Raw genomic sequence first — 17652 nt, 5'->3', positions numbered from 1 at the left:
ACTCCAGAAATACAGATAATCCAGTAAAGGCTCTGGAACCGAGGGTGCCGGGAAATCAGTGTTCAACCTGTATCGTAAAACGTGACTGAACCCTTAAACTGCTTCAGCAATATTGAAAACGCGTTTCATTGCAACTTTTAGAGAGGAAGAAACTATTACGTTCCATCACAATAATTAATCCGGAAAATCTCTAGCGTGGATGAATAGAGGTAAAATAAATTAGCAGGTAATCAAACAACATTCTGTAAAAATTTTATTGACCAAGGCGATGTGATGTCCTGAAGTATAAAGGTGTTTATAAAATGTAGCATTCCGATGGAAAAAGTTTAAAGTCATTTGTAAAATTAGAGATTTATCATACAATAATTCTTGCACTGGAGGGAAATGCAAGCTGAGTTTCATGGTCACAGAACACATCCACATGAAATTAAATGTGGCACAATAAATTCACAACACTGGTGAAATAAAAAGAAAACATACCCAGAAACTCCTCCCCAGTTACAATAGCAACCTCAGTCGAAGCAGATTACAATACTCAGATACAGCCAAATAGCTCATTTAACAATCCCAACCAAAAATACATTTCTAGGCAACAGTACCTTTAATTGGACAGAGCTGGCACGTTGTATCCAGTTTCAATTTAAAAAGTAATTTCAGAGGAATAAAAATAAACCTAAAGCTACAGAAAACAAAACAGGTGAATGTTTTGGAGAGAATCCACCTAATTCAAGCTTCCAGAGGAAGGCTTTAATACGATTTTCTGTATTCCCCAGGCTCTAGAACTGCTATGTACTTCCGTCAATTTCTGTATATTAATAATATGAGCAATTCCAGATTCTCACCCCCACTCCCTTCCCTGTCCACAGTAAGACTCATCCATCATTAGATCCCAGTTTAAAATGGGCCTTCACTTCCACCCAATGGTAAAACAATGAACCCCGTTTTATTGCACCGACTCCATCGATCCCCAAGCTGGTAGTGTGTAGGAAGGAACTGTAGATGCTGGTTTAAACTGAAGAGAGACACAAAACCCTGGAGTAACTCAGCGGGACAGGCGGCATCTCTGGAGAGAAGGAATGGGTGACGTTTCAGGCCGAAGAGAAGGGTCTCAACCTGAAACGTCACCCATTCCTTCTCTGCAGAGATGCTGCCTGTCCCGCTGAGTTACTCCAGCATGTTGTGTCTACCCCAAGCTGGTAGTGAACTGTTCGATTGCCGGGTCTGCTGTCATGTCAGCAATGAACTGATAATAAATGATAGTCGCACAATATCAGGGCCCAGCACTCCAGAGATGCCAAGGCCACAGGTTTACCTTTTCCACTGACGGGCATCCACTTTCCTGGTCGCTCAGCGGATTAGGTGTGAAAGAGGAGTTAGAATACTGAATCTAAGCTTGTTGCCTTCCACTACGTTTCTTCCAAGTTCTACTTTTGTTGGGTCCAGCATCTCGTTTGGATCTCCTCCTGGCACACCACAACGATGTGAGCCCAACACCACCTTCACACGCACGTGTGGCGCATGTGAAAGCTGACCACGTACTCCGCATTGGTCCTCTGTACTGATATGGCAAATGGTTCGAAAGGATGAAACGTGAAAGCCACGAGGCGCCTCACTGTGTGGTTCACCGGCCGGCCCAGCAGCCCTGCTTGGATTTTGAATTTCAGTAGGCCCGAATCACGGGCATAAAACCTAAAAAACAGAAACACAGATTAGTTTGTGTAGAAAGGAACAGCAGATGCTGCTTTTTACCAAAGATAGACGGCATGGTGGCGCAATGGTAGAGCTGCTGCCTCAGAGACCAGATTCGATCCTGACTATGGGTGCTGTCTGTACAGAGATTGTACCTTCTCCCCGTGACCTGCGTGGGTTTTCCCCGGGAGCTCCAGTCTCATCCCGCACTCCAAAGACGTGCAGGTTTGTAGGTTAATTTCAAGAGAGAGTTAGATTTAGCTCTTATGGCTAACGGAATCAAGGGATATGGGGAAAAAGCAGGAACAGGGTATTGATTTTGGGAGATCAGCCATGATCATATTGAATGGCAGTGCTGGCTTAAAGGGCCGAGTGGCCTATTCCTGCACCTATTTTCTAAATTCATGAAACATGAATTTGTGATGTGTGGAAAGTATTGGGGATGTACAAAGATTGGGATGGGAGGGGGCTGGGAGAGGGGAGTCTACCCCACGACAGAAGGGGGAGGACTTTGGTAAAGATTGTCAATTGTCCCTTGTATGTCGGATAGTGCTAGTGTACGGGTAATTGCTGGTCGGTGTGGACTCAGAGGATCGAAGGGCCTGTTTCCCTAAACTAAAATAGACACAAAATGGTGGAGTAACTCAATGGGTCAGGCAGCATCTTTGGAGAAAAGGAACAGGTGACATTTCGGGTCAGAACCCTTCTTCAGATTGAAAGATAAAGGCTGGGGGGAGTGGTGGGGGTGAGGAAAACCTGAGGCGAGAAAGTCCCATAAGTCAGCAGCATAAAACCTGAACTGTTACAGTCAAGAGCTCCCTCACAAATGAGCAGTGAGCAAGTGAGGGGATACGTTCTGAAGTATCAAGATAATCAGTTGCATTGACCAGAAGATCCTGGTATCTTCTCCTGGTTTGTGCCAAATTAATTTACTTGAGTAATTAGTTTCTCCTCCACACAGGGTCAGGGAGCCCCTGAAACGTTGCTATCGTATCTGCTTCCATTACCACCCCTGGCAGCGCCATGTGTGAAATTAAAGGAAGGGCAGTTTCATTTTCTAGAAATGTAAATCAAGAGCAGATCAGCAGAAGCAGATTACTTTACTTTCTGATAGTCAAGAGTGTTTTATTGTCATATATCCCAGATAGAACAATGAAATTCTTACTTAGATCAGAGATACAGCATGGAAACAGGCCCTTCGGCCCACCGGGTCCGTGCCGACCAGCGATTACCCCTCACACACTAACTCTATCCTGCACACACTAAGGACAATTTTTTTTAAACCAAAGCCAATGAACTTACAAACCTGTACATCATTTGAACGTGGGAGGAAATCGGAACACCTGGAGAAAACCCACGCAGGTCACGGGGAGAATGTGCAATCTCCGTACAGACAAGCACCCGTAGTCAGGGTCGAACCCAGGTCTCTGGTGCTGTAAGGCAGCAACTCTACCGCTGAGCCACCGTGCTGCCCAGATGGAGAAACAAAGGATCAGGGAGTGGGCAATTACTTTGTTAGAAAGTGAAACACAAGCTCATGAGTGATTGCAGCAGAATCTCTATTACCTTTTAACAAGGTGAAATATTTGAAAAGAAAATGGAGACATTTTTCCCTGGAGTGAAGGAAGCTAATGGTGTAAATACAATTATGAGGGGCATCGATAGGGTAGATAGAGTCATTATCCTGTGGAATGGCACCAAAAGCAAGAGGTTTAAGGAGAAAATGATGTTTAAAAGAGGATCTGAGAGGAAGGGTTTTCAGAGTGGCTGATGGCTGGAAGGTGCTGCCACAGCAGATGGCAGTGGCAGATACAGGTCATTTAGACTGGCACTTGAATGGGCAAGCATGGAAGGATATTGACCTAAAACAGACAAATGGGATTAGTGTAGGTAATCAATATGATTGGTGCAAACTTGGTGGGTCGAAGGGGTTGTTTCTGCATTGTACAATTCTATATAATTCGGCATTGGGGTAGCAATCAGTGAATGTGTGCAAAGGGGATAGGCACAAGCTACGACAACGATCTACTTTAACTTTCCAAGTTAATTAAAACTAATAGCCTTGGAAATAAAAGCATTGAATTGGGAAATGTCATGGAAGCTGCTTGTTTACCCCCATCTGTCGGCTGTGTGAGGGACTGAGAGTGGACGAGGACAAGCAGGCGAGAGATCAAAGAAGGATCCAGAGCGGGGGAGGGGCCGCCAGAATGATGAGGGGCCGCCAGAATGATGAGGGGCCATTGGGACTAAACGATACGATAGCACTTTATTTATTTATCCCAGGAGGGAAATTGATTTGCCAGCAGTCATAAAAACACAAAATACATGAAACATGAATTTGTGACGTGTGGAAAGTATTGGGGATGTACAAAGATTGGGATATTGGGGGGGGGGAGGGGAGTCAGTCTCAGTCTACCCCATGACAGAAGGGGGAGGAGTTGTAGTTTGATGGCCACAGGGAAGAAGGATCTCCTGTGGCGTTCTGTGCTGCATCTTGGTGGAACCAGTCTGTTGCTGAAGGTGCTCCTCAGGTTGGCCGGTTTGTCATGGAGGGGGTGAGCTGTATTGTCCAGGATGCTCCACAGTTTGAGGAGCATCCTCCCCTCCAAGACCACCTCCCGTGAATCCAACTCCACCCCCAGGACGGAGCCAGCCTTCCTGATGAGTCTGTTGATCGTGTTGGCATCCATGGCCTTCGCCCTGCTGCCCCGGCACACGGCAGCGAAGAAGATGGCGCTGGCCACCACCGACTGGTAGAACATCTGCAGCATCTTACTGCAGACATTGAAGGAGCGGAGCCTTCTCACAAATTACAGCCGGCTCTGTCCCTTCTTGCACAGGGCCTCAGCGTTCCTGGACCAGTCCAGTTTACTGCCCAGGTACACTCCAAGGTATTTGTACTCCCTGGTAAACTGCACATCCACACCATTGATGGAGACAGGGGGCAGGGGTGTCCCCTGCTCCTTCGTCTTGTCAGTGTTGAGCTGCAGGTGATTCAGCCCACACCACTCAACAAAGTCGCTGACTACACCTCTGTTTTGAGCTTCCCTCCCCTCACTGATGCAGCCCACAAATGCAGAGTCACCTGAAAACTTCTGCAGGTGGCAGGAGACGGGGTTATACCTGGAGTCCAAGGTGTAGATGGTGAACAGGAAGGCCCCCGTGTTGCTCACCTCCATGTTTGAGGCACAGTTCTGAGGCCTGACAGACTGTGGTTGTCCAGTCAGGTAGTTGGTGATCAGGACACCAGTGGATCTTGGTCAGTTTGCTCCCTGGCAGTGCAGCTGCCTTTGAAGACCGTGTACCTTTGTAGGCGCCTTGTATGTGGCGACTCTGTGCATACTTTGTGTATGGTACGCAGTTCAAAGAATTTCGCTGTGGCATGTCACACTGGATCATTCACCAACTAAAGTAACCGATGACGTTACCTGATGGGGTGATCCCCGCAAGTCTTTGGCCGCTCCATCACTGAGACCCACTTGTCATCGTAGCTGAAGAGGGAGAGATCAAGGTATGGGCTGCTGCTGTACGACTGTGCACTGATGGGGAGCTGCCCAAGCAGCCGCCTCACCGCCTCAGTGTGACCCCCATATTTGGCATTCACAATAGTGTCTTTAAACCTGAAATAAAGGAAAGGTTTGACAGACTGGAATTGGAACAATGTCTGCTGTGGGTGATGAAGTTTGCCGTTCCTCTCTGGCCTGGTTATATCTAAACTCAGCACTACACTCTGACAGCAAACCACGTATGTGAGCTCTCCATTGTCGAGAAGCTTGCATGTTCTCAGGAAGATCACTGCACGCACAGAAAGGTCAATTAAAATCCCAAGCTAGACTTGAGTTTACAGTAACAGCAATATAAATGGCGAGAATGAGAAAAAACCCCAGCTATTTTCACTTCAAATGGCCTCTTTAAACCAGAGAGATACAGGCCCTTCGGCCCACTGAGTCCGCACTGACCAGCTACCTCCCCATACACTAACACTATCCTACACAATAGGGGCAATTTACAGAAGCCAATTAACCTACAAACCTGTACGTCTTTGGAGGATGGGAGGAAACTGAAACAGCGAGAGAAAAGCAACAGTCACAGGGAGAACATACAAACTCCATAAAGACAGCACCCATATCATATCATATCATATCATATACATACAGCCGGAAACAGGCCTTTTCGGCCCTCCAAGTCCGTGCCGCCCAGTGATCCCCGCACATTAACACTATCCTACACCCACTAGGGACAATTTTTACATTTACCCAGCCAATTAACCTACATACCTGTACGTCTTTGGAGTGTGGGAGGAAACCGAAGATCTCGGAGTAAACCCACGCAGGTCACGGGGAGAACGTACAAACTCCTTACAGTGCAGCACCCGTAGTCAGGATCGAACCTGAGTCTCCGGCGCTGCATTCGCTGTAAAGCAGCAACTCTACCGCTGCGCTACCGTGCCGCCCTCATAGTCAGGATCGAATCTGGGTCTGGCACTGTAAGGCAGTTTCTTCCCCTCTGTTGTATAGAAATGAACTGCAGATGCTGGTTGAAACCAAAGATAGACACAAAAAGCTGGAAAAGGTGACAAAGAAGGGTCTACACAACAGAGGGGAAGAAGCTGTTTCGGAGCCTGGTAGTACACGCTTTCAAGCTTCTCTTCCTTCTGCTGGATGGCAGCAGGTAGAAGGAGGAATGACTGGGTGGGATAAGTCTTTGATTATATTGGCTGCTCTCCCTTTCGCCAAAAGCAACTGAGAGTGAAATGGAAGATAACTATTTGGGACGATGGAGGAACCACTCACCTTCGCTGGATCTGCCTGGCAAAGTTGTTGCTGGATGCAGAGCAGGGAAACTGGACTGCTTCACTGTGCAGGGTGGCATTTCGATAGAGGTCGCAGAAATTCTCAAACAGTTGTAGAAGCTCGTCGCAAGTATTCTCAAACACAGCCAGGACCCGAGTGGTCACCATGTTATAAACAACAAAGAACGATGGCTACAGACGAACGAACAGACAAGAGGAGAAAATTAGCCCGAGGTACTAATCTCATGCACATTCACGCATCCAACATTAATACAGGCCCCAAACTCCCAGTGTAACTCAGGGAGGTCACACTGTATCTCTGGAGAAAACGGGTAGGCGAGCCAAGTATTTCGAAAATACAACATTAGGGAACAAGATAATGGCGGTCACCTGAAAATTAATGTGGGACATGGACCAGTAGAGCATAGAACACGCCCTTCAGCCCACAATTTCTGTGCTGAATATGGTGGCAAGTTAAACAAATCTCCTCTGCCTGCTCCTGATCCTTAACAAGACAGTTATGAGTGTTTTGGACAGAGCAGGGGCTTGCAATGGCAGGCATGAAGCAGCGGAACAACACAACCCCAAAGTGACAAAAACACTTCCATTTACCTGGAGTCATACATCACAGACACAGGCCCTTCAGTCCCACTTGTCCATGCTGACCAAGATGCCCCAACTGGAGCCTTTCACAACCACATGGTGTGACAAAGGGGTTTACAGCACCCTGCTTGTACACAGCAGGATCCCACAAGTATTGGTAAGATCAGCTCATTTGGCGATAATTATGACCCATTTTGGGCACCGTATCTGAGGAAGGATGTGCTGGCTCTGGAGAGGGTCCCGAGGAGGTCTACAAGAACGATCCCAGGCATGAGTAGGTTAACCTATGATGAGCGTTTGTTGGCACTGGCCTGTAATTGCTGGAGTTTAGAAGAATGAGGGGGGGGGGGGGGATCTGATTCAGACATACAGAATAGTGAAAGGCTTGTATAGAATAGATGTGGAAAGGATGTTTCCACTAGTGGGAGAGTCTACGACTAGAGGTCATCGCCTCAGAATTAAAAGACGTTCTTTTAGGATGGAGATGAGAAGAAATTTCTTTAGTCAGAGGGTGGTGAATCTGTGGAATTCTTTGCCACAGAAGGCCAAGTCAGTGGGTATTTTTAAGGCAGAGATAGATAGGTTCTTGATTAGTACAGGTGTCAGAGGTTATGGGGAGAAGGCAGGAGAATGGGGTTAGGAGGGAGAGATATATCAATCGATTAAATGGCAGAGTAGACTTGATAGGTCGAATGGCCTAATTCTACTCCTACCCCTTATGACCTTATGATTACCAAGTGAGAAACATCTCTGGGACACAAAACTAATAACTACATTGTTCTGTAAAATATTGCTATGGATATTTCTTTACATCCACCCAAGGGTTCAGATGCATTCGGATTGATTGAAGATTTTGTCCTCCAGACAATACCTCCAGTCAGGCTAGTTTTCAGTGCTGAGGAGTGTAAGGATTCACTTCCCGACACTAGGTTGGTGATAGAGTGGCAGCATGTGCTGACAGTCCCAGCCAGGGGACTAGATTAACAGTTAATGTCAGAAATGAATGTCAAATGAAGACCATCAGCCACAAAATGTTTCAAAGGAAAAGCCTACACGATGACATAAACCAAACTTTACAACTGTGCGAGCCATGTTGATTTTACCCTTCAAGTACAGTTCACGCTCTAAAACTGGGACCAACAGAATCAGAATAACCTTTATTGACATCCAAAAACATATTTTTGGACGAAATTCCATTACCCACAGTCTAACAATAAGAAGCAATAAAAATAAAGCAATAACACACACAATCACAAAACCAACATAAAACAAAAAAAACATCCATCACAGTGAGTCTCCTCCAGTCTCCTCCTCACTGTGATGGAAGGCCAGAATGTCTTTTCTCTTCCCTGCCGCCTTCTCCCGCGGTCAGGCAGTGAAACTTGCCACGTCGGGGCGGTCGGGGCATTTAAGACTTGGCAGCTGAGAATATGATTCCCAAAGTTGGAACAATCAATTGGCACCCCATAATTAAAACAGTGTTGTTATTACAGAGGAATACAGGCCTCGAGTAGAATATAGAGGGACAGAGGCAATTCAAGATCATAGAAGCTGTTATGGCGGGAATGTGTACAGAGAATACAGAATACAGAGCCTTTATTTGTCATTCGGTACCGAGGTACCGAACGAAATTACGTTACCAGCAGTCACACAAAAAAAAGAAACACAAGACACATAACCCCAACACAAACATCCATCACAGTGACTCCAAACACCCCCTCACTGTGATGGAGGCAACATAACTTCCGCTCTCTTCCCCACGCCCAAGTCCCCGTGGCCGAGCCGCACCGGGCGCTGAAACATCCCGCGGCCGAGCCGGGCGATGGAAGGCCCCGCGGCCATACCATGCGCAGCTAAGTCCCGCAGCCGAGCCGCGCCGGGCGATGGAAGGCCCCGCAGCCGAGCCGCACCAGCGATGTAAAGTCCCTTTACAGATCAGAAATGTTTCAAGAGCCATTAGGATGCAGTGATCACAATATGATAAGTTTTACTCTACAAATTGAGAGGGAGATGGGAAAATCGGAAGTGTCAGTATTACAGTATAGCAAAGGGGATTACAGAGGCATGAGGCAGGAGCTGGCCAGAATTGACTGGAAGGAGGCCCTAGCAGGGAAGACGGTGGAACAGCAATGGCAGGTATTCCTGGGAATAATGCAGAAGTTGCAGGATCAATTTATCCCAAAGAGGAGGAAAGATTCCAAGGGGAGTAAGAGGCACCCGTGGTTGACAAGGGAAGTCAAGGACAGCATAAAAATAAAAGAGCAGAAGTACAACAAAGCAAAGAAGAGTGGGAAGCCAGAGGATTGGGACTCTTTTAAAGAGCAACAGAAGATGACTAAGAAGGCAATACGGGGAGAAAAGATGAGGTACAAGGGTAAACTAGCCAATAATATAAAGGAGGATAGTAAAAGCTTTTTTAGATATGTAAAGAGGAAAAAAATAGTCAAGGCAAATGTGGATCCCTTGAAGACAGAAGCAGGGGAATTTATTATGGGGAACAAGGAAATGGCAGACGAGTTGAACCGGTACTTTGGATCTGTCTTCACTAAGGAAGATACAAGCAATCTCCCAGATGTTCTAGTGGCCAGAGATCCTAGGGTGACGGAGGAACTGAAGGAAATCCACATTAGGCAGGAAATGGTGTTGGGTAGACTGATGGGACTGAAGGCTGATAAATCCCCAGGACCTGATGGTCTGCATCCCAGAGTACTCAAGGAGGTGGCGCTAGAAATTATGGACGCATTGGTGATTATTTTCCAATGTTCTATAGATTCAGGATCAGTTCCTGTGGATTGGAGGGTAGCTAATGTTGTCCCACCTTTTAAGAAAGGAGGGAGAGAGAAAACGGGAAATTATAGACCAGTTAGTCTGACATCAGTGGTGGGGACGATGCTGGAGTCAATCATAAAAAACGAAATTGCGGAGTAGTAGTAACAGGATTGTTCCGAGTCAGCATGGATTTACGAAGGGGTAATCATGCTTGACTAATCTTCTGGAATTCTTTGAGGATGTAACCAGGAAAATTGACAGGGGAGAGCCGGTGGGTGTGGTATACCTTGACTTTCAGAAAGCCTTTGACAAGGTTCCACATAGGAGATTAGTGGGCAAAATTAGAGCACATGGTATTGGAGGTAGGGTACTGACATGGATAGAAAATTGGTTGACAGACAGAAAGCAAAGAGTGGGGATAAATGGGTCCCTTTCAGAATGGCAGGCAGTAACTAGTGGGGTACCGCAAGGCTCGGTGCTGGGACCACAGCTATTTACAATATACATTAATGACTTGGATGAAGGGATTAAAAGTACCATTAGCAAATTTGCAGATGATACAAAGCTGGGTGGTAGTGTGAACTGTGAGGAAGATGCTATGAGGTTGCAGGGTGACTTGGACAGGTTGTGTGAGTGGGCGGATGCATGGCAGATGCAGTTTAATGTGGATAAGTGTGAAGTTATCCACTTTGGTGGTAAGAATAGGAAGGCAGAGTATTATCTGAATGGTGTCAAGTTAGGAACAGGGGACGTACAACGAGATCTGGGTGTCCTAGTGCATCAGTCATTGAAAGGAAGCATGCAGGTACAGCAGGCAGTGAAGAAAGCCAATGGAATGCTGGCCTTCATAACAAGAGGAGTTGAGTACAGGAGCAAAGAGGTCCTTCTGCAGTTGTACAGGTCCCTAGTGAGACCGCACCTGGAGTACTGTGTGCAGTTTTGGTCTCCAAATTTGAGGAAGGATATATTCACAAAATGCTGGAGTAACTCAGCAGGTCAGGCAGCATCGCGGGAGAGAAGGAATGGGTGACGTTTCGGGTCGAGATCCTTCTTCAGACTGTCTCGACCCGAAACATCACCCATTCCTTCTCTCCGAGATGCTGCCTGACCTGCTGAGTTACTCCAGCATTTTGTGAATAAATTGATTTGTACCAGCATCTGCAGTTATTTTCTTATACTACTTGAGGAAGGATATTCTTGCTATTGAGGGCGTGCAGCGTAGGTTTACTAGGTTAATTCCCGGAATGGCGGGACTATCATATGTTGAAAGACTGGAGCAACTAGGCTTGTATACACTGGAATTTAGAAGGATGAGAGGAGATCTTATCGAAACGTATAAGATTATTAAGGGGTTGGACACGTTAGAGGCAGGAAACATGTTCCCAATGTTGGGGGAGTTCAGAACAAGGGGCCACAGTTTAAGAATAAGGGGTAGGCCATTTAGAACTGAGATGAGGAAAAACTTTTTCAGTCAGAGAGTTGTGAATCTGTGGAATTCTCTGCCTCAGAAGGCAGTGGAGACCAATTCTCTGAATGCATTCAAGAGAGAGCTGGATAGAGCTCATAAGGATAGCGGAGTCAGGGGGTATGGGGAGAAGGCAGGAACGGGGTACTGATTGAGAATGATCAGCCATGATCACATTGAATGGCGGTGCTGGCTCGAAGGGCCGAATGGCCTCCCCCTGCACCTATTGTCTATTTGTTTAAAAACTATTCTTTCTGAATCTCCTTAATTTTCCAATTGGAACAAGACATGTCATTATTGATCGACTGATTGAGATACAGCCCACCAGTGCATGCCGACCATTGATCACACATTCACACGAGTTCCCCATTATCCTAGTTTTTCATCCACTCCCTATACACCACGGACACTTTAGAGGCCGATTAACCTACAAACCCGCAAGTCTTTGGGATGTGGGAGGAAACACACGCAGTCACAGGGAGAACGTGCAAACTCCACACACAGACAGCAGCCGAGGTCAGGATCGAACCTGGGTGTCCGATGCTGTGAAATAGCAGCTCTACCAGCTGTGCCATCTATTGGTTTAAAAACTATTCGCTTCCGATTAGATAATCTGCTAATTGTACCAAATGATATCATTAGTTGATAATTTTGCAGCTGTTAGTACATGATCAATGAACTCTGGAAAGCACTTTCAAAGGAAGTTTATTCTTTTCAGAGAGTTCTGGGCATATTCTGGGCTGTGGATGATCAGCCATGATCACATTGAATGGTGGTGATGGCTCGAGGGGGCCGAATGGCCTATTCCGGCACCTATTTTCTATGTATCTATGTATCATATCTAACTGGAGATCTCTTTGCTACTCAGTTGTTGAGTCTGGGTGTAAGAGACTGCTTATGATTGCTGACTGCTTCCTCTCACTTACATTGACTGGCACATGTTCTTCCACTAAACCACAACAGTTGTGTACTGACCAGCTGATCAATTCTAATGTACCTCACTCTTGAACAAATTCTTATTATAAATGTATAACTTCTGATGGAAGCCATTGGAACATTGTTGAAAAACCAGAACAGAATTCTAACGTTAAGTTCTGGACTACAAGATGTCCCCACAGACCAACACTACCAAACCAGCACATTTCGTAATGCATCGACATATATCTGAGGAGGACATCCTTGCAAAGGACAAAATGATCTTCAAAGCCAGCGCTGGCCATCATTCCCTGCTCCCTGGCAAATGCTTCACCAGAAAACCTTATCCCTGTTGTGGCACTTCACAGGATCAGCATCAAACAATTCGACATGTCCTTGACAGGGAGTAGGTGAGGCAACATTTAAAAGACATCCAGATACATGGATAGGAATAGTTTCAGGAATATGTGCCCAAAGCAGGCAAATGGGACCAGTTGAGATGGGTCATCTTGGTTGGCATGGACAGGTTGGGCTGGGATAAGACAGGTTTAGAGGGATATGGGCCAAATTCAGACAGATAGGCTAGTGTAGATGGGACATGTTGGCCGGCGTGGGCAAGTTTGGCCAAAGGGCCTGTTTCCACGCACTAAGACTCTAGGACTGTTTGTGTGCTGTATCTGTAAGAAAGGTTTAGAGGGATATGGGCCAAATACAGGCAAATGGGTCAATGCGAAGAAAGTGGATCTCGGACGAGTTTGGCTGAAGGGAATGTTTCTCTGCTGTATGGCTGTCGGCCCACTGTTGGTTTGGGGGGAAAGGGAGAGGCTGTGCAGTGCGGGAGGTGGTAACCAGTTGGCCAGTACCTGAGAAGGATCCGTGACCCGGAGTGTCACCACGTCCTCGCTTGTGTACTTGATCAGGAGATGGTTCTCATCCAGCAGCTGCATCTTCCACATGCGCAGCTGCTGCAGCTGGTCGAAGTACTGGAAGAAGCGGCGCTTGGCCGCGGCGCTGCCATCGTGCTCCGCTCTCTGCCACAGGTACACCAGCAGCCGGTGCTTCAGCGAGTTCAGCGTCTTCTCCTTGAAGGGCCGCGAGGTGGCGTTCTGTGTGTCGCCCTGCACCTCTGGGTACACCGCAGAGATGGTGAGGAGGTCATCTTCGTAGCAGAACCGCCCGATGGTGCGAACATCAATGAAGGTCCCCTCGGGCGTGACCTGAAACACGTGGATGGTCTGATGCTGCACAGAGAGAATGGCCAGGATGTTTTTATACAGGTAAAGCCCCTGGTTGTGCGAGAGAATGATCTTGTCACACTTGAAGGATCGTGTATCGCAGAGGCTCCCTGTGTGCAGATCAATGATGTGCAGGGAGTAATCTTCCAGCGGAGAGCGAGGGTTCGGCGTGACCGACTCGTTGTTACGATAAACCTCGAAGAAGAGAGGGTGGGGCTCCTCGGGGAGGTAGGCGGCCGACCCAACGATCACGTACCGGCAGTCGTCAGTGAACAGACTGCACTCGCGGTTCAGGTGCTCCCCGTTCGACGCCACGCTGGTGACGTGCAGCAGCACGAAGAAGCGCTCGAAGAGCTTGCCGCGGACGTTGACCGACTGCAGGTCGCCAGTGCCGTTCAGCATGATCTCCCCATCATGCCCCTGCAGGAGGTCCTCGGCCGCCTGGCAGCCCTGGTACTCGTAGATCTCCAGCGAGGTCTGGTCCAGGGAGAAGGCGATGAAGTAGCGTCCATCCGGGGAGAACTTGCGCAGGAAGCAGGGGGGCTTTTCCACGTTGACCACGGTGAAGTTGGGGAAGACGTTCTGGTGCAGGCATCGCACCATGTACCAGTGGGCACCCGGCCTGCCCGAGTGCATGCGCCGCCGCTCCAGCCGGTAAACCACATTCTGGTTCTCAATCCGACGAGGCTTGATGGTCGGGTCATCATCATCCATTCTCAGCCATCACCACACGCTGTCTCTGCAGCTGCAGGCAGGGCAGAAGGACACGGGAAAAGTCAGCAATGCTCACATAGACAACAGCATCACAAGCTACTGTGCATGCTCAAGTAAAGAATGGTCACTTACGTCGAAACAAGGAACTGCAGACACTGGCTTACAAAAAGGAACACCAAGTGCTGGAATCACTCAGTGGGTCAGGCAGCATCTCTGGAGAACATTAAGAGGTGACGTTTCAGGTCAGGACCCTTCCTCAGTTAGAAGACAGGTCCCAACCCGAAATGTCACCTATCCAGGTATGCTGCCTGACCCGCTGAGTTACTCCAACTTTTTGTCTTTTAATGGTCATATCTATGATTGGCCAACAAGCTTTAACGTGGCATCCGATCAAATATAAATATACTATATCCAACCTCTCCTGATAGCTGAAACCCTCCAATACAAGCAGCTGTCTGCACCCATTCCAAACCTCCTGCACCCATTCCAAAGCCTCCATATCCTTCCTGCAATGGGGTGACCAGAACTGCATGCAATACTCCAAATGCAGCCTAAACCAAGGTCCAATACAGCTGCATCATGACTTCCTGACTCTTTACTCAATGCCCCAGCCTAAGAAGGTAAGCATGTCATGTGTCTTCTTTATCACTCTAGCTACTTGTGTTGCCACATTCAGGGGTTGTGAACTTGGACCCCAAGAACCCTTTAGACTTTAGAGATACAGCGTGGAAACGGCCCCTTCGGCTCACCGAGTCTACGCTGAGCAGTGATCACCCGTACACTAGTTCTACCCTGTACACGAGTGACATTTACAATTTACAGAAGCCAATAAACTTCCAAACCTGTGTAGGAAAGAACTGCAGATGCTGGTTTAAAATCGTAGATACAAAATGCTGGAGTAACTCAGTGGACCAGGCAGCATCTCGAGAGAGAGAGAGAAGGAATGGGTGATGTTTCGGGTCGAAAGCCTTCTTCAATCTGAAGCAGGGTCTCGACCTGAAACGTCACCCATTACTTCTCTCCAGAGATGCTGCCTGTCCCGCTGAGTTACTCCAGCATTTTGTGTCCAGCTTCAACCTACAAACCTATACGTATTTGGAGTGTGGGAAGAAACCGGAGCATCCAGAGAAAATCCACGCAGTCAAGGAAAACATACGAACTCCATACAGACAGCACCCGCAGTCAGGATCCCGGGTCTCTGGCGCTGTAAGGCAGCAACTCAACCGTTGCGCCACTTTGCATCAATGTTTTATGGGGTCATACCATTAAATGTATACCTTTTACATTTGACCTCCCAAAGTACAACACCTCTCATATGCCCATCTGTCAACTCTCCGCCCATTTCTGCAGCTGATCTATAACCCGCTGTACACTTTGACAGCCTTCCTCAAGGAAGATGGACACAAAATGATGGAGTAACTCTCAGTGGATCAGGCAGCAGCTCCGGAGAAAAGGACTAGGTGACGTTTTGGGTCGAGACCCTTCTACAGACCCGAAACACCATCTAGTCCTTTTCTCCAGAGATGCTGTCTGGCCCACTGAGTTACTCCAGCATTTTGAGCCTATCTTCGGTGTAAACCAGCATCTGTCGTTCCTTCTTACAACCTTCCTCACAGTCCTGTTATCATGAGACTGGGACCCCTGTGTCCAGACCCTCAGTAGGGGCAGCCTCCTCCACAATAACGGTGTGCTTTTTCACAGAGATTGTAGAAGCCAGGTAGAGCGCAGAGCAGTCCTGGATAAGTCCATGTGCCCTCACGAAACATACCCGCACACACAGACCCACAGAACGACCCGCGCACACACAGACCCACAGACCCGCACACACAGACCCACACACACAGACCCACAGAACGACCCACAGACCCGCACACCGGCCCACAGACCCGCACACACAGACCCACAGACCCGCATACACAGACCCACAGACCCGCACACCGGCCCACAGACCCGCACACCGGCCCACAGACCCGCACACCGGCCCACACACAGACCCGCACACCGGCCCACAGACCCGCACACACAGACCCACACACACAGACCCACAGACCCGCACACACAGACCCACAGACCCGCACACACAGACCCACAGACCCGCACACCGGCCCACACACAGACCCGCACACCGGCCCACAGACCCGCACACACAGACCCACACACACAGACCCACAGACCCGCACACACAGACCCACAGACCCGCACACACAGACCCACAGACCCACACACACAGACCCACAGACCCACACACACAGACCCACAGACCCGCACACACAGACCCACAGACCCGCACACACAGACCCACAGACCCGCACACACAGACCCACAGACCCGCGCACACAGACCCACAGACCCGCACACCGGCCCACACACACAGACCCACACACACAGACCCACAGACCCACACACACAGACCCACACACACAGACCCACACACACAGACCCACAGACCCACACACACAGACCCACACACACAGACCCACACACACCGGCCCACACACACAGACCCACAGACCCGCCCGCACACCGGCCCACACACACAGACCCACACACCGGCCCACAGACCCACACACACAGACCCACACACACAGACCCACACACACTGACCCGCACAGATGTGGGCTGGCCACCGCGTTCCTCTCATCGTGCAGTAAAAGCGGCGCCCAGTGGTTTACACCGTCTCTGCCCCGCTCCCTCCGCCCAACCCGCGGCGCCTCGTCCCGCCCGTCCCGGCCCCCGGTCCCGCGGCCCCACACTCACGGTCGGGCGGTGACCCGGCGCCGCCGCTCCCGCTCACGGCTCCCGGCTCAGCCGGAGGACCAGCGCCTATCCCACACTGCACCGCTCCCGCTGCTGGAGGACCAGCGCCTATCCCACACTGCACCGCTACTGGAGGACCAGCGCCTATCCCACACTGCACCGCTGCTGGAGGACCAGCGCCTATCCCACACTGCACCGCTACTGGAGGACCAGCGCCTATCCCACACTGCACCGCTGCTGGAGGACCAGCGCCTATCCCACACTGCACCGCTCCCGCTACTGGGGGACCAGCGCCTATCCCACACTGCACCGCTGCTGGAGGACCAGCGCCTATCCCACACTGCGCCGCTCCCGCTACTGGGGGACCAGCGCCTATCCCACACTGCACCGCTGCTGGAGGACCAGCGCCTATCCCACACTGCACCGCTCCCGCTACTGGGGGACCAGCGCCTATCCCACACTGCACCGCTGCTGGAGGACCAGCGCCTATCCCACACTGCACCGCTGCTGGAGGACCAGCGCCTATCCCACACTGCACCGCTGCTGGAGGACCAGCGCCTATCCCACACTGCACCGCTCCCGCTGCTGGGGGACCAGCGCCTATCCCACACTGCACCGCTGCTGGAGGACCAGCGCCTATCCCACACTGCACCGCTGCTGGAGGACCAGCGCCTATCCCACACTGCGCCTGCACTACCCCGGCCCACCGGTAG

General features: G+C 49.4%; 1 protein-coding gene across 2 annotated transcripts; it reads right to left on the bottom strand.

The window, feature by feature from the left end:
* Window positions 1–240: 240 nt before the first annotated feature.
* On the bottom strand, window positions 241–17088 carry det1 (DET1 partner of COP1 E3 ubiquitin ligase). Of its 2 annotated transcripts, XR_013549266.1 has the most exons (6): window positions 16940–17088; window positions 13097–14213; window positions 6483–6673; window positions 5118–5309; window positions 1169–1689; window positions 241–1041 (listed from the first exon to the last, which is right to left on the bottom strand). XR_013549266.1 is itself a non-coding variant. In XM_078427343.1 (5 exons), the coding sequence occupies exons 2-5, from the start codon at window positions 14180–14182 to the stop codon at window positions 1500–1502; spliced, it is 1659 nt and encodes a 552-aa protein (XP_078283469.1). In that variant the 5' UTR covers window positions 14183–14213; window positions 16940–17088; the 3' UTR covers window positions 1119–1499. The 2 variants fall into 2 exon arrangements, 1 of the variants encoding a protein (XP_078283469.1); XM_078427343.1 differs by lacking the exon at window positions 241–1041 and having other exon boundaries at window positions 1119–1689.
* Window positions 17089–17652: the final 564 nt, after the last annotated feature.

This window comes from Rhinoraja longicauda, chromosome 33, assembly GCF_053455715.1.
Source record: "Rhinoraja longicauda isolate Sanriku21f chromosome 33, sRhiLon1.1, whole genome shotgun sequence".
NCBI classification, from domain to species: domain Eukaryota; kingdom Metazoa; phylum Chordata; class Chondrichthyes; order Rajiformes; family Arhynchobatidae; genus Rhinoraja; species Rhinoraja longicauda.
Note: the sequence above shows the minus strand (reverse complement) of the source record. Positions and strands in the feature narration are given on the sequence as shown.